At 36.6% G+C, this 24,097-nt stretch overlaps 4 protein-coding genes across 7 annotated transcripts in view; 1 reads left to right on the top strand and 3 right to left on the bottom strand.

The window, feature by feature from the left end:
* The window catches only part of LOC107690452 (ubiquitin conjugation factor E4 A-like), a 14,714-nt gene extending 4,553 nt beyond the window's left edge, over window positions 1-10,161 (bottom strand). The window contains exons 1-20 of one of the 3 annotated variants that reach the window (XM_016488801.1): window positions 10,083-10,161; window positions 9,598-9,656; window positions 9,271-9,438; window positions 9,013-9,189; window positions 7,317-7,429; window positions 7,037-7,189; window positions 6,734-6,893; window positions 6,441-6,643; window positions 6,158-6,349; window positions 5,730-6,063; window positions 5,501-5,627; window positions 4,380-4,687; window positions 2,575-2,707; window positions 2,299-2,489; window positions 2,126-2,226; window positions 1,863-1,976; window positions 1,493-1,667; window positions 1,118-1,298; window positions 876-1,023; window positions 621-778 (exon numbers count right to left, since the gene is read on the bottom strand). In XM_016488801.1, the coding sequence (XP_016344287.1) occupies window positions 621-778; window positions 876-1,023; window positions 1,118-1,298; window positions 1,493-1,667; window positions 1,863-1,976; window positions 2,126-2,226; window positions 2,299-2,489; window positions 2,575-2,707; window positions 4,380-4,687; window positions 5,501-5,627; window positions 5,730-6,063; window positions 6,158-6,349; window positions 6,441-6,643; window positions 6,734-6,893; window positions 7,037-7,189; window positions 7,317-7,429; window positions 9,013-9,189; window positions 9,271-9,397 (3,095 nt within the window). In that variant the 5' untranslated portion in view covers window positions 9,398-9,438; window positions 9,598-9,656; window positions 10,083-10,161. Of the gene's footprint in view, window positions 1-620; window positions 779-875; window positions 1,024-1,117; window positions 1,299-1,492; window positions 1,668-1,862; window positions 1,977-2,125; window positions 2,227-2,298; window positions 2,490-2,574; window positions 2,708-4,379; window positions 4,688-5,500; window positions 5,628-5,729; window positions 6,064-6,157; window positions 6,350-6,440; window positions 6,644-6,733; window positions 6,894-7,036; window positions 7,190-7,316; window positions 7,430-9,012; window positions 9,190-9,270; window positions 9,439-9,597; window positions 9,657-10,082 lie in introns of those variants that run through there. The other 2 variants (XM_016488802.1, XM_016488803.1) reach the window with 2 other exon arrangements.
* A 98-nt stretch (window positions 10,162-10,259) lies between these two features.
* LOC107690454 (5-phosphohydroxy-L-lysine phospho-lyase-like) lies at window positions 10,260-15,548 on the top strand. 2 transcript variants are annotated; one of them, XM_016488804.1, is made up of 12 exons: window positions 10,260-10,337; window positions 10,459-10,577; window positions 12,522-12,681; window positions 12,761-12,835; window positions 12,955-13,042; window positions 13,142-13,258; window positions 13,795-13,877; window positions 13,963-14,188; window positions 14,272-14,426; window positions 14,533-14,622; window positions 14,697-14,827; window positions 14,956-15,548. In XM_016488804.1, exons 1-12 carry the CDS (start codon window positions 10,279-10,281, stop codon window positions 15,006-15,008), a joined length of 1,356 nt encoding a protein of 451 aa, XP_016344290.1. In that variant the 5' UTR covers window positions 10,260-10,278; the 3' UTR covers window positions 15,009-15,548. The 2 variants fall into 2 exon arrangements, with proteins under 2 accessions (XP_016344290.1, XP_016344291.1); XM_016488805.1 differs by lacking the exon at window positions 10,459-10,577 and having other exon boundaries at window positions 14,956-15,547.
* Window positions 15,549-15,692: 144 nt separating this feature from the next.
* On the bottom strand, window positions 15,693-22,260 carry LOC107690470 (Na(+)/H(+) exchange regulatory cofactor NHE-RF3-like). The gene is given in 11 exon segments (XM_016488824.1): window positions 15,693-15,953; window positions 16,743-16,925; window positions 17,268-17,464; window positions 18,567-18,771; window positions 18,862-18,998; window positions 19,987-20,194; window positions 20,897-21,102; window positions 21,204-21,268; window positions 21,446-21,473; window positions 22,174-22,204; window positions 22,207-22,260. Coding segments are annotated over 11 exon segments (1,575 nt in total).
* The window catches only part of LOC107690451 (NLR family member X1-like), an 11,905-nt gene continuing 10,004 nt past the window's right edge, over window positions 22,197-24,097 (bottom strand). The window contains exons 8-9 of the mRNA XM_016488800.1: window positions 23,555-23,806; window positions 22,197-23,439 (exon numbers count right to left, since the gene is read on the bottom strand). Of these exons, the coding sequence (XP_016344286.1) occupies window positions 23,085-23,439; window positions 23,555-23,806 (607 nt within the window). The 3' untranslated portion in view covers window positions 22,197-23,084. The remainder of the gene's footprint in view (window positions 23,440-23,554; window positions 23,807-24,097) is intronic.

Genomic DNA, 24,097 nt, shown 5'->3' with positions numbered 1-24,097 from the left:
TGTATTTTGTTGTTGCATTCAAGCAATTGACGCCTAACTGCCGCTAATTCAAAAGTGAAAGTAAAATGCGCACGTCGCTTTGAAAAGAGGGAAAATTCAAACGAACTAAAACCGAACAATTGCTTTACGCCGAATTGCTGCTATTTGAAAGTGAAAGTAAAATGCGCACGCCGCTTTTACAAGCTATTTAAAAGCGAAGGAAAGCGAGGAAAAGAGGGAACGCCCCTGCCCCCCATGGTGATACTGGTATTATCGGTGTTGTCACACGTCGATTAACCAGTGGGAAAATTTCCTCACCGTCACAACCCTGCTGTATACATGGCAGTCTTATTTTACTATCATTTAGTATCATATTTTCCGTTTTAATTTTAGGTAAAGTTTTAGTAAGTTTGTTGTGTATTTTTGTCATTTTTAGTAGTTTTTTTATATGTATACAGTTTTTATAAGTTAACTTAATCAAAAGCTGACTAATTCAGCTGAAATAGTTTTTTATATATATATATATTTTTTTTCTTTTTTCTCAGTTAACATTTATTTAAAGTAATGAAAATGTTTTTTTTATTGGGTTTAATTTTAGTTTCAGATTTAGTTTACTATAATAACCCTGATACATGGCTCACCTTAGTAAATGTCGTGCTATTGTTGAACGGTCCACTGTGACGTTTGAAGAAGGTAGCAGCACCGGATCAAGCATCAAGGTAGACATGATGGGATCCAGAAATTCATCGGGAGCATCAGAGTAGGTCTCCTCCTCTTGCTGATGCCTGTCTGCAAGAGACTGAAAGAGACACAGAAAATCAACAAGGTTACCATAAACACTTGACTTCCTGAGAAAGGTGTGTATCTAAGATAAATATGCATAGCGATTAATTAACCTTAATTTTATCTGCTAAAATACTGAAAGATACAATCATGTCGTCAGGCTTGTTGATTTTCTTGAGTACACGGACAGTTTGGCAGAACAGAGTGGGTGAATATGACCTTCCATCTTTTGGGACAGTAGCACAGAAATTTTCTTCATCTCTGTGGCCAAAACAGCATTCATAACAGTTAATATTATTCATAAATAAATAAAAGAAATTCAGAATAAATCTGAATATATAAACAAAGAGCCTACCCTAGGTTTAGGTAAATAGTACAGATGTCCGACACTAGCTGCTGGGGTTTGAAGTCGAATTCACTGAAGTCTTTTACTTTCAGGGCGCCCATCTTAGGGCCTACCAAGTGTTGTAAAAAGTAGTTGAGCATGGAGATGATCCTCTCAGCAAGAAAGGGGTGAACAAAAAGACCTTTTATCTCTGGAGGGAAAAATGAAAGTACACGAAAATGTTAGTTTTAGTGACATTTTGTATTCCCTAGAACACTTAAAGCCAAGTGTTTCTCTCTATAATTATTCAAAACCAGGTAGGTCAGGTAGTTTATGACCAAAAAAAAAAAAAATTCTGTGATGTGTTAATATTTGAGTGCATTTGGTTTCTTTCACGTCTCTTACCAGATGTGAGGAAAGCCAAGGTGCCAATGGTCTCATTTGACATGATGTTGTGGAAGCGACCAAGCTGTCCTAACATCTGCAGACTAGATTCTTTCTCTCTGCGGGCGTCAGGGGCCAGACTGTCCCACTCCCCCCGATCCCTCTCCAGCTGGAGGATTTTGATCTTACTTAAGTACTGGAAGGAACAGATGCACATGCGAGTGTCACATCTTTAATTAGTAAATTAAATATTTCCTGATATCAAATATATAGAGGTTAATATGTTAAGGTAATCAATAACCAAGCTAAATTGAACAAACAAAATGTGTTACCACTATAAATAGTTGGGATTTGCATACAACAAAAGCAATCTGCCTTTGCAGACAAGTACCTGTATAGCCTCGTCAAGTAAGAAGACGGCATCATTCATGAGAAGATTGAGAAACCTCAGGAAGAGTGGTGGATTCATGGCTTCAAGATTTTCAGATGCATAATCGGCAAGACGCTTTAAGGAAAATGTGTTTTTTTTTTATTATTTTATTTTTTTTTAATATATTTTATTTTGGTTTTGTGAAATTCCAAGCAAGGAATGAACAAAATTCCACAGGTACCTTAATATTATTTATAGTATTAAAATATCTGTCTGGTTCTCACCTTAATGCTCTCCCTGTAACTCTCTTCTCCCCACATGTACTTCAGAATGGCATACATTGGCCTTCTGTAATTAAACTTCTGCTCAAACTGATGAGGATCACCTGAGAAATAGACAAAATCTTATAGAGGCTATTACAATCAAATTAACAATAGAAAAAAATGCAGAAACTGACCAGTGAATTCTATATCCACAAACACTGTAATGAGGGCTTCAGCAAGTTGGGGTGCATGCCGATATGTGCTGAACACCCTTTGGCGTTGGAACATGATAGGCTGGGCAGCGCCAGGTGACAGAGTCTCCATATGGGGCATCACAGCTTCAAGAACCTCTGCCAGCTTTGCACGCAAATGAGGATTCTTCATTCTGTGAGTAAATAACCTAGAGTAAACAACAAGCCACATGGAATGCAAAAAAAGCATGAGAAACTCAGCATTACTCCAGTTCACACCTATCAACGTTGCCCATGAACACAGTGATGAAGGTCAGGACATGTTCTAAGCTTTCCGCAGAGGACTCCAACACCTCGTCAGCAAAGCGGCGGAGGAATATGAAGAAATCGCCCATGTTTTCAGCAAAGAACTCTGTGAAAAAAGCAAGAGATTCATTTTTCGAAAAATTGCAGCCCACTGAGGTACATAAATAAAACAGGTAATTGCAGGGCTGCACAATTAATCGAATTTCTAATCGTAATTACAATTACGGATGCCACAATTACGTATTTGTTCAAAGGCGTAATTACAAAAAATATATATATATATATAATTACATTAAAAAACACTTACATTATTCTGCGTGTTTTTTTTATTTATACAGGTTTTTTTCCATTGTTTTATTTTTAGTATAACATTATAATACCATTCTTTATTTAAAGAAGAACCAAACCAATGTATAGTTGACATTTGAGACTTAATGCTATAGAAAAGCAGTAAATGTTTTTCAGGAAGAGTGTTTTCAGCTTGTTTATTTTCATATGCTTCAAACAATGGTATAAAGCTATTCAAAACATCATTCAATGTAAATTGTGATAATCGTAATTAAAGAGCAGGTCATATGATATTTTAAAGTGTCCTAATATTGTGTTGGAGTCCCCTACAACAGGTTTAAATGCATCTTAAGTCAGAAACAAATTTTTTCAGAATATACATTAAATATTAGAATCATTTTTCAATGATTTCGAAACGATTTGTTCGAAGCAGTTCTGAGCTTACTGTCTGTAAACCCCTCCCTTCCATAAGCCTACTCTGCTCTGATTGGTCAGCTGGCCAAGTCTGTTGTGATTGGTCTTTCCGTATACAATGTGTGTCGGAAACGAAACACCCATTACCATAATTATGTTTTTTGCTCCGGAGGGTTACTTGTAAACAAAGATGCTATAAGGTTACAAAAATGGTATCGATATTACCTTATCAATTCGAGCCCAAGTCTGAGGATGATACTGATGCAGTCGCTCAACTGAAAACTCCATCGCAAGCACGACTTGATCAGAACATTTCTTAGTGGTAAGTTTAAACTTTGTATGTGGTACTTTAGGTGATGTGACAGCAGTTTTATTGCATTCATTATTATTATTATTTACTTATTTGAGGTGCAGGTGTGGGAACCGTGTTAGAATGCCCAATGAGGCTGAAAACACAGGTCTTCTCGACCTGATGTAAACACACTAACTAGCGGAAATGTTTGTGGGCAGGTCAGAGTGTTCGTATCTCGCGGGCAGGTCGGGGATTATGCAAATGTGTTACCTTGTGACGTATATAGGTAACAGGCAGAAGATTCAAAAATATGACGACTCGTTAAGGCGGTTCAGAGTCGACTCTTTCTTTTGAGAGGCAATATCTTTATTTATCATGCACTTTTTTGATTAACAACTTTGCAGACTGTTTACATTGAAGGATAGCTACGTTACAAACTGCAAAAAATATATTTTTCGAAAACCCATATGACCTGCTCTTTAATAACCGCAATTGCAATTTAAAGGGAATAATCAACAATTATGATTTTTGTCATAATCGTGCAGCCCTAGGTAATTGTGACTTATTATCTCACAATGCAAACTTTTTTCCTTGCAGTTCTAAGTTTATATCTCACAATTTAGACTTTTTTTCTAGGAATTCTACCTTTTTTCCTCTGAATTTTGAGTTGACGTCTCGCAATTCTGACTAGTTTCTCTGAATTATGTTTACATCTCTTTTTTTATTCAGTGGTGGAAACAAGCTTCTTTTTACTGAAAAGGAACACAAAAACATAGGGGGATACCTGGCACAAAGCAAAGCAGGCTGTTCTCTAGTGCAGGTAAGGGAAAGGTGAGAGGGATGTGTTCAGGACCCTGGTTGCCCAGGCTGAGCTGAACCAACAGAGCTGCGCAGGAGGCTTGGAGGTTGAGGCAATTTTGTAGCATGGCGGGCTGCGTGGTAGCAGCCTTGGTTGAGAGATAGACTGTCATAAGGCGTTCAAACTGTTCCCGGAGCTCTGCTGCTGCAGGGCCTCCACTGAGCTGCGTGTCCCGCCACATCCCCTGCAGCCGGTGTAGAGACTGATTCATCTTCACCATCTGATCATGAAGTCTGACAAACAAATACCATTAAAGCATATGTTTATTTTCTGCAAATCAGTGTTTCCCACATAATGCTGTTTTAGCAGCTGGGTTCACCACTACACCCCCATAACTGGTCCTAACTACATACATACAAAAAAAAAAACACACACAATCAAACAATAACAATAATACTATTTTTGTACATATTTTCAGGTTTTAAATATTTCATTTAACTCAGATGCTAATTCAGTAACTATTCTGAAAAAGCCTTTACAGAGTTCAGACAGCAAATGTTTTGTCAGACTGATACAAACTGATAACTTCTGAGTTTTGTTTTTGCTTTTTTTTTTTTTAAGAAATGAATACTTTTATTCAGCAAGAATACATTAAATTGATGATTAAATTGAGATGGTAAAGACATTTACATTGTTACAAAAGATTTCTATTTCAAATAAATGCTCTTTTTTGAAGATAATCAAATAATTCTGAAAAAATATATCACTGTTTTCACAAAAATATTATGAAGCACAACTGTTTTCAACATTGATAATAATAAGAAATAAGAAATATTTCTTAAGCACCAAATGATTTCTGAAGGATCATGTGACACTGAAGACTGGAGTAATGGCTGCTGAAAATTCAGCTTTGCCATTACAGGAATAAATTATATTTTAAAATATATTAAAAGAGAAAATAGTTATATTAAATTGTAATATTACAATATTCCTGTTTTTATTGCATTTTTGATCAAATAAATGCATAATATATATATATATATATATATATATATATATATACTTAGATATACGAGTGTCATGACTCTTTCATAATGAAATATTACCTATGGAAGCCCAAGTACATGGTAAGCTGTGTAAAGATGAGATTTTCTGTGAGAAGGCTGTATGATTGGGCAAATTCAACTGTTTGTTGAGGGGGCACAGGTATCAGACATGTCTCCTTGTCCAGACCTGTACAGGAAAGTATCATTTAGAGTCTAGATTATTATATCTGAAAAGAAATTAAACAAAAGTGCTGGTAATGTTTGTTAAGGTAGAGCACAGGCCATTCACCTCTAGCATGCACGTTTCTGTTACGCCGCTCTTCCTCACTCAGCTCCTTAAGCAAGCAGTACGTGGGGTTAAAGGTCAGGAGTTTGGGTGAGTAGGGTCGAGAAAATGGTTGGCAGAGCTTGAGCAGTGCAGCTCCCAGATTTAAGAAGAATGCATCTGAAGCATACATTTGTAAGAATATCTCGGGCATCTGGTTTGCCCAGATTTTGGCCCGCCCCATGTTGGCCTGCAGGCAGCCACCCAGCCACGAGAGCAGCAGGTGGCGCGTCTCGCTGGACTGCTGAAGCAAGTTTTTCAGGATCTGATACAGCTTGTCATGAAACTGCTCCATAAACTAGCACATGGGAAGACAAGAAATGAAAGGGGTTAGGTGGTTGGCTTCATGTCATCAAGCCTTAAAACCAAGCTTTTTTAAATTTTGTGCTCACCTGGTATATATCTGACTCCTGAACCTTCATTTCTTGTGGGCTGGAGCGAGAAGGATTGAGGAAAAAGCCATGGTTCTCGACCACGCCAGGAGTTCTCAACAGACATGAAATATTCAGGATCGTTCCCAGAAGTGTTTTCTGATACTGAATCCCACTGTTAGGATCTTTGGGCTGAATATACTCCATTAAAACCTAGGATCAGAATATTATAATCCAAAAATGTTTCAGATCTATGCGAAAGAAACTGCAATGACATTAGCATTTCTAAGAACTGGATCCAAACCTTAGAAATATCCTTTTGCCGACTGAAGTACAGGAGAATTTCCAGGTAGGAATACAGCAGCAGCTGACAAAGGTCTAAGTCTTTGACCCGGCCTTGGAAAATATCAAACACTGGCACCATAACCTCCCCGAAGGTCCGCACCTCTTGGTCAGCCAACAGGCTAGCGATGACATCCTCCAAAAACTCCACAACTTCCTCAAACTCTGCAGAGATCACAACACAAACAAAGTCAAACACATGGAATCAGTCCAGGACCTTCAAACATGTCACATGTGCTCGAATGTGACACTTACGGGCTCCTCTCACAGACTCCAGCAACAGGTCCAGAAGCTGCTCATAAACATTCTGACTGATGTAGATCTCTGGGGTCAGCAGAACAGTGCGGGCATTGGACACAGTCAGATTTTTGCACTGCACAGCATACGATAACAGCTTCTCCGGGACTTTAGTGATCTGTGTTGATTTGAAGCACATTGACACATTGCTTTAGGCACAAACAATGCAATCAGGCGAATGAACAGTGCAATGAGCAGCCACATTTCATTCTTTTGGCACAACCAAACAGGCCGACAAAGTATAGAGTCTGCAGAAAATACCTCCTCTTTAGCTCTCCGGTAGCAGGCATAAAGGTACGGTACGACACGTTTCTCCCCAGCATCACGATCTGCTGAGAGATTCACTGCACTGCAGGAGGTCATGTAAATGAGATGGTTTCCCGGCTCCTGCAAAAGCAGCCTGCTGAACAAAGCCTGGTGGAGCAAATAAGGAATATTATTCTTATTCAAAGTTCATAACATACGTGTACATTTATGTGTGTTTACGACTTATCTGATAGTATGCAAATCTGGAAAAGAATGACACATTAACATGTCGTACCTGCTCTATAGTGTCCATGTTAAGCCAGTCCTGGCCATCAAGATCAGCGGCCATTTCCTCAAGGTATACACAGCATGGTGGGATGCCATTACCACCTCTTAGACTGGGGTCACCTGGAAAGATATCAACCAACGTGGATAAATACAAGCACAATATTTTAATACAACAGTAATTGCATTCTTAGTGCATATATTATGAATGAAACATATTCACTATTGTTCAAACGTTTGGGGTCGGTAAGATTTTTCTATATTTTTGAAAGTGTCTCATGCTCATTAAGGCTGCATTTATTTGATTAAAAACACAGTAAAAACAGTAATATTGTGAAATAATATTACAATTTCAAGTAACTGTTTACATTTTAAAATGTAATTTATTCCTGAAATGGCAAAGCTGAATTTTCAGCATCATTACTCCAGTCTTCAGTGTCACATGATCCTTCAGAAATCATTCTAATATGCTGATTTGCTGCTCAAGAAACTTTCTTATTATTATTGATGTTGAAAATAAAAAATGAAATAAATTCTGACATTATTTACTCCCCCTTACGTTAATACAAACCTATTTGACTTTCTTTCTTCTGTGGAAAATAAAAATATATTTTGGATTTTTTTTTTGTCCATACAATGGAAGTCAATAGTAATCAAAACAGTTACTCTTTTGTATTCCACAGAAGAAAGGAAGTCATACAGATTTGGAGCAACATGAGGCTGAGTTTTCTTTTTTGGGTGAACTTTTCCTTTATTCTTTTTATTGAAACCATGATACTTTTTTTTTTTTCAAGATTCTTTGATCAATCGAAGCTTAAAAAGCATTTATTTGAAATGGAAATATTTTGTATGATTATGAATGTCTTTACTGTCACTCTTAATCACTTTAATGCATTCTAGTTGAATAATAGCATTTTCTTTCTGTCCCACAACTTTTTAAAAGTAGTGCAGAATTCAGGGCTATAGGGGTCTCAGATAAAACACTTTCAAACTGATGCAAACTGTGATAAAGATTTGAATGGCAAACAGACCAGTGGGATGGACAGTAGATCGGTGTGGAGGATAAAGATAAAGACACAAATAAGAGCAATACAAATGACATAATGGGCCAAACTGCAGTAGATGAGGTCATCTGCAGTACTGCCTGCCTGGAAACTGCATGTCATCGTGATATGATCACCTAAACTGAGATCATCAAGACATTTGTCATCTACTATAAACATCTAATATTCCTTTCTTCCCAAACTATCTAGAAGTACATTTCAGCATACGCATTAAACGGATCAATTATAGAAAGTATCTTAAAAAAGCTGTGGTTCTCAGCTAATGGGTTATCATTCCCAAAAATTTGTCACAAGTCTCTTCTTCTAGGGCCATTGGCAGCAGGGGAAACACTGCTAAATGCAACTAATAGCACAACTTAAAGGGTAAGTTTATCACTGGTAAGTGGTAAGTTCACTGGTAAGTTTTCAATGTTGGTAGCATAAGTAAATCAACATGGTAGCATAAATAAACTCATGGATAATCTGACTGAGCCCAGTGCAGTATGGGTGTTGAAGTTTTCCTACCTTTTTTCGCTACAACCCTTTTTTCTGTTTATTTCTAGTCATCTAGCGCCATTTTAGAAAAAATAACAAGTTTCTACTGCATAGACATCCACCTTTAATTAAAACAGTTCTCATAACTAGTAGGTGTTGAACACTTACTGTTGTCCAGAGTGATGAGGAAGATCCTCTGGATCATGTGGTTGACGTTGAGCTGCTCGCAGAGCTCCTGTCGTGAGCGGAAAGATCGGCTGATCTCTGCCACTGAGTCATCATTGTCTTCGATGCTGTCAGACACTGAGTTGTCCGACTCAGACTGGCTCTCTCCTGAATCTACAGCTGCAGGGAAAAACAATTACAAAGTGCCATTAAATTAATGTTATCCTGCAAGTAGAGTGCTACTTATTAAGAAGGCCTTACACTGTTGATCAGCATGACGCCGTTGCTTTTGGCCGGATGCAAACTGTTTTGCATCAGCGAGGGAACTGAAGAGCGCTGCGAAGGGGTTTTGGGAGATGTTCTGATTGTTATTGCCCTGGTCTGTCATTTCCCTGGAGCACGTCCTCCATCAACAGGTGTTTTCCCAGCCTGTAGGGAAAAATGTGTGAATTAGTTCTAGTATCTAATCCAAGTCCCAAGACCAGCGAAGATCCATCTAGGTAAATCATAAAGTCCATGCTCATCACAAAGGGGTTTGCCTGTACAATATATGTAAAACACTGTACATTTAAGTGCAAGATTACTCACTATAACGATTTTTTCACTCTTCTGATGTGTCATTCATCAACACGAATTGATTATTCCATCTGTGAGTCATATTCAAGCAACAGGAAAGCAACAAACAGATCAAAAGTGACCTCACAATAACCAACATGACTGCAAAATTGTCAGGTATGCTAACTTGCTAACGTTACACATACGTGTCATATTAATCGCAGCAGTGAACTACAACAGACTACAACAGAGGGACACTAAGAAGTCTGAAAAGTTGTGTAATGAATGTAAACCTAGATAAACATGAGCTTTATAGCTGTAGAAGACACTGACAGATCTCCTTCCTAGCTGTCAGGTGTCTTAAGCTAGCTGAATAACTAGCAACATGCTTAGCAACAGACAGCGCGCTGGTAATATACCTAAAACACAGCAACTCAAGGCGACATAAATTAAATAAATACATTAAATAGCAGAAGTAACGTTACGCTGAAATATATCAACGTAGATGCATGCCATACCAGGTTTTGCGTTGAAATAAGGATGTGGTTCAGTCCAACAGATCCAGAATGCACGCCGTACGTGACGTCATCAGCAGTGGACGATACATTGTAATTTTAATGTTTCTTTTTTTTTTTTTCCTGCAGTTCAAAGTTTTGTCATATATCCCGGCTGTAAGCAGTCAGGCGCAACAGACGAGGAAACCGTAGCGTTGGAATGGCTCTGGAAGTTTTTCACAAAGATGAGACTTTGCAAATGCGCAGGAAGCTGATTGGGTAAGTTGACTCAAATATTACACGTCGCGCTATTATAAGGCCTAGTGTTGTTTTTGATTTGATAAATGCACATTTTAAAACCGTAGTTCCGATTAAATACTCTACCTGTTGTATTTTTCAGACAGTCCTGCAGACTCTTTTTCTCCCATGATCCCGTGAAAATAATGAGAGCACGAGGTCAATATTTATATGATGAGAATGGCATGCAGTACTTAGATTGCATTAGTAATGTTCAACATGGTAAGGACATATTGACATGCATGCTGCAGCCTAGATTTAACAATTTCACATTATTATTATTATTATTATTATATGAGTGTCATACGTGTCATTACATTTTAAATATTTAAATTAGGGCCGTTAGTTTGTCGCGTTAATTTAATTCGTTTTGGAAAAATAACGCGATTAAAATATTTATCGCAGTAAACGCACCCACAGACCTGTACATCATCTTACATTTCATACAGTAGATTGTTGACAAACATGATGCAGGGCAACAACTATGTAGTCCATAAATGCAGTTATGTGCCCCTAAAATTCAAAATATTGGGTCAAAAATTGCCGCTGTATGAGTTTTTTGTCTCATATTTTTATCATATAAGCGGTATCACACGAGTTCTGTTTTTGTCCCAAATAGTACGTGTGCAAATGTCATTAACAATTCAGTAAATAAGTTAATATTGAGTTATATTTAAGCACAATAGCCTCTGTTTTTGCTCAGTTTTGCCGACTCAAATACTGCCTATTAAAGCCACAGCAGAACTGTTGTTCATCTCTGAGCAGCTCACAGCGAGCTGTGATTCATTTCTGAATGAATCCGCAAATTCGGTTGAACCAATGAATTCCTGAATGAATCAGCCGTTTGAACGAATCGAGTGGATGAATGAATAACTCAATGACTTATTAATTAAGACATTTACTGCCACCTACTGTAGGTTTTAGTTTCTTATGTGTATCATTTCATTAAAAAATAATTTCATATTTACATATTAATAAAAAATCTATATAAAAAATCAGATTAAAAGGATACTTCATCCAAAAAAGAAAAAAAATCTTTCTAAAGCTATTTTTTGTCATATCTATTTCATGCTTTTCTCATGTAACACAATAATGGCTTTAAATTATCTTTTGTGGGTAAGTTCTCAGCCAAATTTGATGTGTGATTAATTAGATGAATCACCACACTGTAATTAATTAGATTAAAAAAAATGTAATCGATTGACAGCCCTAATTTAAAAACATATATTTTAAAAAGTTACATCCTTGCTAACTTATAAAATATGTAGTCAGAAGTGCTATTAAATGAAAAATCACACATACTGTCCAGAAATTTGGGGTCAGATTTTCTGTTCTCTTCTAGTCTCTTATGATCATAAAGGCTGCATTTATTGAATCAGAAATACTGTAAAACAATAATATGGAGAAATTTCATTACAGTTTAAAATAACTGTTTTCTATTTTAATCTTTTAAAATATCATTTATTCCTGTGATGCAAAGCTGAATCTTCAGCATCATTACTCCAGTCTTCAGTGTAACATGATCCTTCAGAAATCATTCTTAACATGCTGATCTGGTGCTTAAGAAACATTTTGACTCATTATCAATGTTGAAATCCGAACATCGAACAATGTTGAAATGTTCTGGTTAATATTTTTGTGGAAACCATTATACATTATTTTATACATCAGGATTCTTTGATGAATAGAATTAACAAAAAAAAAACATTTATTTGAAATCTGATATTTTTTGGCATTTGAAAATTTTAATTGTCTATATGGTCACTTTTGATCAATTTCATGCATCCTTACTGAATAAAAGTAATTTATTTCTTTCAAAAAAATAAAAAATAAATAAAAAATCTTACTGACCCCAAACCTTTGAATAGTCATGTATGAACACATCTAGAAATTATAATCTGGTCAATTTATAAAGCAAATAAAGTATATTCCCTGACTCCCCAAACAGATCTGCAACATTTCTGCCTGCATACCATAGTTAATGTTACTGTAGTAAAGCCATGATCAATTTTCATAATATGTATGCTTTTAGAAACATAATCAGCTCTTGTCATCATCCCACTGAATTTTAAACAGGCTTTCCAGAGCACTTAGAGGAAGTGTCAAGTATCATGATAACAAATCACAGATCCATGATGACATACTTGATACATTTTGTCTTTGCAGTGGGACACTGTCACCCCAGCATCACTCAGGCTGCTGCTGCTCAGATGGATCTTCTTTATTCAAACACTAGATTCCTCCATGATAATATAGTTCTGTATGCAAATCGGCTGGCAGCCACTCTGCCAAAAAAACTTTGTGTCTTTTATTTTGTCAACTCAGGGTAAGTAACTCTGATTATACAGTTTAAAAGAAATATTCATCAAAAATCTTATTTGGATGTGTGTCGTCGTCTTCCAAAGATCAGAGGCTAATGATCTTGCCTTGAGACTGGCCCGTCAGTATACCCGACATCAGGATGTCATTGTTCTAGATTAGTAAGGTTTACCTAACTTTTTAAATGTGAAATTGTGAACAATTATGATTCCAATATTAGCAGATAATGAAAAATAGCTACAACAGACTTTTTGTGTCATCTTTTTACTTGCCTTTCCAGTGCATATCATGGACATCTCACCTCACTCATCGACATCAGCCCGTACAAGTTCCGGAAACTGGAGGGCCAAAAAGAGTGGGTGCATGTGGTGTGTACAAGACAACTTTTACAATTTTTTTTAGAAACAACTTTTAAACCAATAATTAAGGCTCTTTGCTACATATCTTTCTTGCTTGCTTAAATTCAGGCACCTCTCCCTGATACTTACCACGGTATCTACCGAGAAGATCATCTTGACCCAGGACAGGCTTATGCAGACACTGTGAAAAGTCTTATTGAAGAGGCACATAAGAAAGGCCGTAAGGTATGGTAGGAAAAACCAAAGTCGTTAAATGTTGTTGTTTTTTTCCCCAAAAAATATATACTGATTATCCTTCTTAAAGTGATAGTTCACCCAAAAATGAAAATTCTGTCTTCATTTACTCACCCTCATGTCGTTGGGTCACCATACTTGGCCACATGTCACTTCACTTCACTTCACTTTGCTTCACTTCAATGGCAACCACCAACTGTTTGATTACCAGCAATCTTCAAAATATCTTCTTTTGTGTTCAACATAAGAAAGCAACTCATACAGGTTTGGAACGACATGAGGGTGAGTTCCTTTAAAGGGATCGTTCACCCAAAAAATACTCATTCTCAAGTCATTCCAATCTGAATGATTTTCTTTCTTGTGTGAGACATAAAAGTCTCCATGTTTTTGTCCATGCAGTAAAAATCAGTGGTGACCAGTGTTGTTTTGGACCCCATTGACATTCATTGCATTGACACAGTCATATAAGTTGAGTAAATAATGACAGAATGTACATTTTTGGGTGAATTATCCCTATTTGTCCATAGATTTCATCTTTTTTTGCTGAGTCTTTACCCAGTGTTGGTGGCCAGATCATTTTCCCAACTGGTTATTGTAAAAGAGTAGCAGAGTAAGTCTCCTTGTCATTTTTGTTAAGTGTCTTTACTCTTTATTCAGGAACGAAGAGACACGCAACATTGTATTTTTACCCTCAGATCCGTTCATGAAGCAGGAGGAGTTTATGTGGCAGATGAGATTCAGACAGGCTTTGGTCGTGTTGGGAGTCATTTCTGGGCTTTTCAGCTTCAAGGTGAAGACTTCTGCCCTGACATTGTGACAGTGGGCAAACCAATGGGCAATGGTCATCCTATTGCATGTGTGGCCACTACAGAGGAAATAGCTGATGCTTTTACAGCCAATGGTGTGGAGTACTTCAACACAGTGAGAACCATTATGCTTCTGTGATAGTATATGTAGCTTTTACATCCTTTGAAGAGTTTAAGTAACTTTTTTGTCCCATGCAGTTTGGTGGTAACCCAGTATCCTGTGCCATTGGTCTGGCAGTGTTGGATGTTATAGAGAAGGAAGACCTCAGAGGCAACGCTGTTCGTGTTGGAGGTCATCTTATACAGCTGCTCCTTCAACTTCAGACTAAACATCCACTCGTCGGAGATGTGCGGTAAGTACAGAAAATCAATCTTTATTGAGACCTTGTACAATGCTACTGTAACACCATCGTGCTGTAATCTCAAAGAAGAACATTAACAGATGTGTCTTATTTGCAGTGGTGTTGGACTGTTTATCGGTATGGAGCTAGTTAAAGACAGAGTGTCCCGAAAACCAGCAACGGAAGAAGCAGCACATCTTGTTCGAAGGTACTGACTTTTTTTTTTCTTTCTCAGCTAGCTACAGTTACCTGACAACCGTCTACCCTTTCTGATTTGATCAGGCTGAAAGAGGAGCGTATAGTTATAAGCACTGATGGACCATGGGACAGTGTCATCAAATTCAAACCTCCAATGTGCTTCAGTATTGAGGATGCTGAGAGAGTCTCTACATGCATTGACCAAATTCTCGGAGGTTGGTAGTAATTTAACAGTTAATTCAGCACGTGATAACTGATTATCTGAGTCTGCAAATTTGCAATAATTTTGTTTAAAATACTAATTATTAAGTGAGAAATTAACAGTTTGTCTTTGGACTCACAGAACTGGAGGATACCCACCAAAAAAAGGGAACTGCGGATGAAGTTGAGGTTTAAAAAAAACATGAGAATAATTTTTTACTGTAGTGCATAGAGCAAACTTTATACATTTCATAACTGACCGAAATTAATAATCTCCATGTGATTTGCATTCTTGAATATAAATCTGTTTATATTCAGAATATGGTTAAAAATACTTAGAACAGAAAGGTGAATTCACTCATGCTACACAGAATATTTTTTGAAATAAAACTTAGATAAACATATATACAATATAAATCACTTTTTGTAAGCCTGATTGTACACAAATACTTCAGCTTCCATCATTTTTATATTACAGTTGTACTCAAAAGTGTTGTGGTTGCATTAAATAATGACACTGATTCAATAATACATGTGGTTATTGACAAGATGATTTGCTTTTTTCTGAAAAACATGTTTACCCTTTGTCAATATTTTTGCAAGACATAAGACAATCTTTAAAATAGTGTTTTAAATAGTGTAAATTAGCCACATAGACAGTATTTGTGATGTCTGCCAGAGAGAAGGGAAAGGCAGTTTACTGGTATGTAGTTTTATATTATATTTAAAAAGAAATTGTTAATTATAATTTTACAGGAAGTGTTAAATTAATAAGTTAACAAAATGTTTTTACCTGACTATATTAATTCATACAAAATCATCTTGTGAAGTATCTGGAACCTGAAAAACAATATTAAAATTTTAAAAAGAATCCTGAAATTACAAAATGCCTGCATGTGTGTGAGCAGGTCTCACTGTGTTACTGTGAAGATTGAGTCCTGAACTTACGGTCTGTCTGGCGTGTCTCAGTTTCTCATATCCAAGTCCCTCCACGACTAGCAGCCTGAGAGGAGTTCCTCCCTCTTTTATCAGCCTCACCACATCATCAAAATACTCTTCCTCCACATTCTGTCCATTCACTTCTACAACCACATCCCCCTCACACAGCCCAGCTCTTTCTCCTGCACTCCCCATCATCACCTATAGACAAGGAGAATTACATGGATCCGTTTTTCACAGACTTGGAAAAGCATTTTTAAAGCTATAGTCAGTTATTTTTCCGTGTTATTTTTCTATTTAAAAAAGTAAGTAAGCCAAGTTACCCTTAAAATGTAAACACTGTGGTTCTATCAAAATATTATTCTGTTTGTTTGAGCATATCAACCCAGCATCATTTAACCAATGGTATGAGTTTTGGGGCAGGACTGTTATTTACTTGACCAATGGCAGATGACGGACGGGTTCAAGGAGACGTGTGAAAACAGTCATTTTTGCTATAGAGTGCTGAAAAGATTAAATTTTTTTTAGGCCAAAACCCAGAAACGCGTTCTGGGTTTTCTTTACAAAGCACTTCCACTTTTTAAAATGGGTTTTTTGTTTAAATGGTTACATGCCTGAAATACGATCCATGTTTAACAGATCTTAAATGGCAATGTGTGTCAGAGACATTAAACAGCATCATGCCGAACAGAAACAGCCTTGTTGTGTTTATAATCACATTCTTGCAAACCATTTTCACTCAAACTTTGAGGGAAAATCAAGATTATCATGATGAACGTGTAAGAATCATAAACTTGTGTTGGCCACAGAGTTTATTTTCCGCAATAATCCGAAAGTCAATGGAAAAATTCTGTTGGCTTTTTTGTTGAGGAAACCAGGGTGATGCTAACATCTAGGTTGACCTTGAAAAATACATCATCACTGCAGCACTCTTTTCCATTTGATGAAATTTACATTTAAGGCTCTTTATTATATACATGCTTGCAGTACCTGACCGATATACGTCCCAGGCTTATTCTGAACACAGCCTAGTTTAAAGCCAAATCCAGCACCCTCCTTGTGAAGCACACAAAGTCGAGGATGCGGTCCCTCTTGATGTGGCAAAGGAGGTTTAAAGAACTGTTCCCTTTTTGGAATATTGTCTTCATAGAACAGCAATGGAGAAATACCCAGCTGAAGAGGATCAAAAAACAGACACTCTCTCAGTGATAAATCCAAGCACATACCGCAAGAATAATGATTCCCTATGTTATCTAGGTCACGGCAACCCCACCCATTCCCTGGGGTTCATGTCTATTCCACACAGTTGATTCATTTCGTTTTAAAAACACCTGTTTGGTGAGTACTATAAGAATTAGGAGCTTGAGCTTAGGCCCTTGGTTAGCCCTCAGGGTCAAATGTCTTCAGTCAGAGGGAAGATATGTTGATTTAGCAGCTGTTTGCAAGCTGAATGTCATCGCTCCTGTTTTCTGTATGAACATGTGCATTTTCATGTGAAAGCATGTGCATAAGCACCTGTGTGAAATAGTCTCTGCCAGGGATGGAGATGGTGGTTAGGGTGACCTGCTGGCCGCTTTGCCGTATTTTGCTGACGATGCCCTTATGCTCTGCATCCTCCACCTGCTCCCCATTTACCGCTAGCACAAGCTCTCCATCCTCCATTCCTGCAGCCTCAGCTGGGCTGCAGGGGTCGATCTCTCGTAATACATGAGCTATCGAGTGAACATATCACAAAGTGATGGAAATATGCTGAAATAAAGTCTTTTGTGTTTTCTGACTAGTTGTACATTTAAAGTAGGGGTTTACAAAAATGTTTGATGCCATGGAGCCCTAAATATGATAATCCCTCTTCCTAAAATATAGGCAGCTATATATTTTATATTTTATTTTACTTTTTAATTTATATTTCAAATAAAGACCTATTTATACTATGAAAACTATATATACAGTATGGAAATAAAATATAAAATGTGTAAAATATTTTCTGGAAATATATTCTACATACCATTGGAGTATGCTGGATGTACTGTATAAACCTGAAGAGAAACATTGAACTACAGCTATCAATAGAATCAATAGAATGGTAATCACATGATTACCAACCAGTCTTTGGAATGAAACAGGAATAATTATTTCATTCTTATTTTATGTAAATATCTATTAATTAGTAATTAAATCATTTAATATTAGATGCTTCATTTAACATTTATTATAATATTTGTATTTATACATTTTATATTTAATAATAATATTAAATACTTATTAGACCATTTGCATTGTTGTTACATTTATATTGTAAACATTTTATATATTTAAAATATTGTTATATTTTTATTTTATATTAAATACTTATTTATATTAAACACAGTTTTCTGCAAGAGAAACCCCTGCACTAAAGAAAGGTATTATTTTAGTATTATTTATATACGATTATAGTTTTTATATTCAGTTTATAATATTTTGAAATGGCTTTTATTTTTATATTCTCAGCTTTCATTTTATGCTATTTATTTGTGTTATGTGTTTTTTTGCCATTTTTAGTAGTTTTATATTAATATTACTATTTAAGTTTAATTTATTTTTATTTCGGTTTCAGTTTCAGTTCAGGTTTATTTTCTATTTATTTCCAGTTAATTTAATGCTTCAATTTAAACTTATTTCAGTTAGTTGCCAAGACAATACAGACTCATCTAATACAGACAGTTTTCCATCTAATATTTAAATATTATGATATTTTAGCTTTATTTCAATTAAAATGTTTTAATAGCTTTTATTTTAGTTAATAACACTGGTAAAGAATCAGCGATTTCTCACCAATGCGTCCAGATTGTAATTTCCTTTGCCTTAAGAGGAACCCATATCCTTGTGGCCCTTGAGTCAGGTGCAGTGTTTTTGGTCTGTAGGGTAGATTATGAGTTTTGGCGAAAGCAGGAATTATGGGTAATCCCATACGATTATAACAATCTTCACTCCTGCTGTCAATTACCAAGACAGTCACATGGTCTTCACATTTCTTCACCTGATAGAACAAAGTGAAATCTAGACGTGCCCCGAAAACAGAAAGATTACAACGTAAGTAAGGCATTAGATACTATACAAGTGCACTTACCATTTTTGACAGTGCTGCATAACTGAGTCCTGAAATCATAGCTCCATTGATCCAGATCAGCCTGTCTCCATTCTGGACTCCTGCTCTCTCAGCTGGACCATCAGTCACTAAGCTGAGACGATAACGGCCTCGCTCACCTACTCTCACATATTGAATCAAATGAACCAGAACTGTCCACAATGATCCATCTATACATACACTATGATGAAACATTCCCTGAAATTGTGCATCAACTACTTTTTTTAACATCTCTTCTAGGGGAAATGTTCCTCGTTTAGTGTACTTGGACATCATAAAACCTATGGATGCATAAATAAACAACAGGCCTATCCAAGAGTATGTTTACTCTCAGCCCATACTGATTTCCTCTGTTTTATGAGTGTACTACATTTAGTTTCTATAGTGAATATGTGTGGTCTGGGTTATTATAGTTAACCAAAACACAAAAACTTGCGATACAACAAATGTTAACTAAAATAAAACAAAATAAAATAAAAATGTAATGTAATTTAAAAAACTGTAATTTAAAATGAAAATGGAAAATAGAAAAAATAAAAACTAATTCTAAACATTAATAAAACTATAATAGTGCCTTGATTATACTTTAAAAAATGGGACAGTGGGCTTTACTATATAAATACATAAATAAATAAATAAATAGCTGATTTGGTCACCAAACAAAATAATTAAAGCAGCACTGCATCTAAACCCATATGGAAATATATAATGAAAAAAATACAATATAATTTAAAGTCCTTAATATATTACACTACCAGATTAGATTCCTTGTGTAAATACTTTTTTTTTTTTTTTTTGCTTTCAGTCTTGATTACAAAATTAATTGTTGAATACGAAACCAAATGTGGACAGTTGCTGATACAGACAGTAGAATGTGGTGTTGCCAAAGACATTTTATTTGAAACATTCAGGTATTTAAAATGCTCTTTGTGCTTATTATGTGTTGTTGGATATAGATATGTGCCCTCTTCTGTGAAAAATCTTGATAAACTACAACTTGTTATGTGAATAATAGTTAAACTGGTCATTTTAAATTCATAAATCTAAAAATGTCATCATTCTAGGCTTCAAACAGTATGTTTGATGCAGTAGCAAAAGGAGCAGTACCTTCAATAGGAATGATGCTGAGGCCAAAGCCACTGCCAGGCTCTTTAGTGATGTAACATAACCGTGGGCGAGAATAACCCTCTATGGGACGGTAAGCGCTGGTGAGCGACTTGAGGTCTCTTCCCTCCGAAACCGCAAACTCATAATCCTGAGCAGTCAGCACTAACAGATATAGCTTCAGCCCAGACACCTGCACCTTCAGCACCACCTGAAAACAAGGCACAGGTTACACACCTACAAGACTAAATATAATACACAGTAAGGTATACTGGTAACACTTCACAATCAGGCCTCACTAGATAACATTAGTAATGCATTCACTAACAAGAAGCAATACATTTGTTACAATATTTATTCATCTTTGCTAAAAATTAGTTAATAAAATGCAACTGTTCATTGTCAGTTAACGTTAGCTCAGATCCATTAAATAATATTTACAGATACAACTTGATTTTAATAATGTAAATGTTGAAATTAACATCAACAAAGATTAAGAAATGCTTTAGAAGTACTTTTATTCTTCGTTCATGTTAACAAATGTGAACAAATGGAACCTAATTGGAAAGTTTATTCAGTAATATCTAATTATGTACTTCTAATTATGTTATGTAATATGTGCACATTGGGAGTCTACAGTACTTTTAAGAAAGTATTTATATTTTTTACACCGCGTTCTGGGATACTTGATTCTCATTGGTCAATCGCATCGCTCAGCGTTTGTGTTTGACAGAAGAAAGGTCACACATGTCACATGTGTGCTACAACATGACATTAAGTATGACAGAATTTTTGGGTGAACTATCCCTTTAATGCTTTGCATCTACTTGGCAATATCATTTGTATTCCAGTGTCCGTGTGTTTAATTCACAGAGTACAAAGGTCTCATGTTTGCATAAGGAAGTGCTCTTACAGTCAAGTGCTCCTTGTCATCCACAAAGTCTTCATTGACCTCCAAAATATGGTCCCCCTTCCTCAGCCCACCCCGCTCTGTGCTGCTCCAAGACTCCATCTGGCGCACCACATGTCCCCTGCAGCCAGCGTCCTTACTCAGGTAGAAGCCGAAGCCCTGACCCTCCTCCCGCTTCAGAACACACAGCCGCGGATGCACATCGGGCTCTGGAGACAATTCATTCAGTATTCATATGAAACCATTTTTTTCTTTCAATCATCAATGATTTATAAGTCACTGATTGGATAAAAATGATTGAGGAAGTAACCTTTGTCATCAGAGATCACTAAAGCGGGGTTGTCAATCCCTTCTTTTGGGTTGAAGGTGAACTTCCTGTGAAAAACATTTGCACTTTGCTGTACATATTTTTTATGTAAACAAGCCAAACAATAAGATGATTTAGTGACTACAAAGTAAACCAGATTTCTTATGCAGAATCGTTGTCAGCGTGCACATGTAGGATAATCAGAGGTCAAAAGGTCACATTTAAAGAGCATTCTGAAGACTTACTTTGGTAACTCTGGGGCATCTGCTGGTTCTGTGATAGTAAAAAACTTAAATATATTACAATGGTGATGTATACCTACTCAAAAATATCACTCAGGAAAATAATTGATGCGTTAAATTTCATAGACGTGTAAAAGTCTTCAAAACAGTTTAATATTAACCATTGTCCAGTGGCGTGTGACTGGCAACCAGCAACTGCTATTTTTTTTTTTTCAAACTGCAGAGGACAAACTGTTTTCATGAAATACTTAAAAGGCAGACACTGAGCCTTTCTGCTTAAATGTGTGTAAGCACGCCACATTATTTCCATTTCCATGGATCTAAAACCACCAAACATACCGTTCCTTGGCAGAGCTTTGTTTTCAGTATTTGCCTGTGAGATGTACTGCAAGGCAAAATCTACACAGGCTGATTTACGTTAAATTAAACATCAGTTTGGCTTTACGGAAATATGATTAGAAATCACGCAGTTGACCTGTACAAAATGCTGACAAGACTTGAGATCAGAGTTCAAAAGGAAAATCCTCAGCTGGTTGGATCCAGTGCTTAATTTTGTCTATACTTTAAGCTTAAAAAAATTACATTTGTACAAATGAGCAATGAAGAAAATCACCTTATTTACATAATTGTATATAAATAAATAAAGCTCTTTGACTACTGAAAATTATGAAACAGTCTGCACAATCGTTGCAATGGAAAACAATGTATATATCAATAAACTGGTAAATTACCTGTGGTGAATCTCATGATGCTGCTTAACACTGCTGGCTGAGCCCTGGGCTTTATGAGGGTGCAAGGTACACATTTAAATGAAGCATTAAAATGTTTTACTCAGTATAGCTCCTCCTTGTTCCTCCACAATAACACACAGGAGATTAATATTTAATCTCAGGTTTATGAGACAACACCTCAGCCATCATCAGATCCGAAGGGGGTATTACATAGCCAGCTGTAATTAAGACAACTGACAACAAACTGCACTAAAATAAGACTGTTCGAGCCGTACCATCATCTTATTTAGCAAAAGTCAAAGCAATAGGGTATGACAAGGAGCCACCTTTCATCTGCACTTTTTTATTTTGTTGTTATTGCACACCAAATTTCAGTCTCAATTTGTTAGTTCAAACATTTTTTCAACCACAGATTAAAGCAAAAGATATGTTAATAATGCGGAAGCACCTAAAGCCTTGTCTTGGTTACCTTACTTTGTTAACCTTGTCTAGAGCACCATTTGACACTCAAATGTTGTTTAAAAAGTTTAAACATATTCAAAAAAGAGTGACACATTGTTTTATGATAACAAAGAACCCTGAATTCTCCCTGAATACATATGCATAGGAAATAGCTTCTAATTTGTCAAAAATTTGTCATCATGCAACAAGGAGCAGTTTTCAAGTAGTAATCCGAAGTATTACGGAGTAGCAGATATTGATCTTTCCCAGGCTCAAACAATCAAATAAAACTAATTTGTCACAGTGTTTTCACAAAATGTCCTAATGCTAAAGTAGATGGATATGTTAGTAGACGGACAACCTTTTAAAATCTAACTGGGAAATATTAAGGCTGGCTAGATTGAAATATGGCAACAAATATCCCTCTCAGAAATCAAACACCCATCCCTTTAACTTCTATGATAGTTACATCATTTTGTACCGGTCCCTGTTCCCGTATTACTGCTCTTCTCCAGTAAGCGCAGCATTTGCCTCACAACGCTCTCCACTCGTCGGAAGTGCATCTTTTTCCAGAAACTCTGGTGCTGTTTGCGACCCCATTCCAGGTCTTTCAGGAAGACCAGCAGTTGCTCGCGTACACGGTCTCTGTCCCAGGAAAGAGAATTTTTTCCAATAACGCTCAGAATGGGATGCCAGTCCTCTGAGATGTTCGAACCCTCCGTTACAGAGGCTAGGACCTTCACCCGCCGGCCCTGCTTAACCCGAGGACCTCCACGCACATACAGCGACTGTTTGCCCACATCGGTAAGCTGGTTCAGGTACAGGCTGAGAGGAAGTATAAGCAGAAATCATCTACTAACATCAAAATTAACATGGAATCAGATAGATTTATAAGAAAGATACATATTATTGGACTATGAAAATGTATTTTTGTACTCACTGTACTGTGTGGATGCTGGGATGTTCACGACAGGCATCGACCAGCGTGAGAGCTACACTGTCTCCGATGTTGTTGTAGGCCACATTCAGCTCCTGTAACATATCATGCTGGCCCAGTGTCTCAGCCAGCATTTGTGCCGATCGGTCCCCTAGGCCAGTGTGCATCAGACACAGCCGTTGCAGAGAGTGGTTACCAGACAGAGCTTCCAGTAGATGGCTGATGCCGGTGTCCGTCAAGTAGTTGTCACACAACCTGTGATAAGAGTAACACGAAATTCACACAAAATGCACAGGAGACACTTTTTTTCAGAAGATCATCACAGTGGTCTTTGAGACAAGGGATGAAACTGAAAAAGTAGTGTATGTATCATTTCATTTTATCTGTTAAATAACGTCAACGTTTAGCAGCAAAGTCTTACTTTTTCTCTCAAATTATTTTTTTCTTAGCCCATTACATTATGGGTCAACACAGTCAAATACTAAAATAATGTGCCAAATTATTTATCAGAATCAGAAAGAGCTTTATTGCCAGGTATGTTTACAC

Source organism: Sinocyclocheilus anshuiensis, unplaced genomic scaffold (assembly GCF_001515605.1).
Source record: "Sinocyclocheilus anshuiensis isolate Anshui unplaced genomic scaffold, SAMN03320099.WGS_v1.1 scaffold1455, whole genome shotgun sequence".
Taxonomy (NCBI): domain Eukaryota; kingdom Metazoa; phylum Chordata; class Actinopteri; order Cypriniformes; family Cyprinidae; genus Sinocyclocheilus; species Sinocyclocheilus anshuiensis.
The sequence above is the reverse complement of the archived record's forward strand: the minus strand, read 5'-3'. Positions and strand labels throughout refer to the sequence as shown.

Coding starts and splice junctions, on each gene's coding strand:
- LOC107690454 (XM_016488804.1), top strand. CDS start 10,279: ATGGCTCTGGAAGTTTTTCACAAAGATGAGACTTTGCAAATGCGCAGG. Junction 10,338..10,458: donor ATGCGCAGGAAGCTGATTGG/GTAAGTTGACTC, acceptor TGTATTTTTCAG/ACAGTCCTGCAGACTCTTTT. Junction 14,828..14,955: donor CATTGACCAAATTCTCGGAG/GTTGGTAGTAAT, acceptor TTGGACTCACAG/AACTGGAGGATACCCACCAA.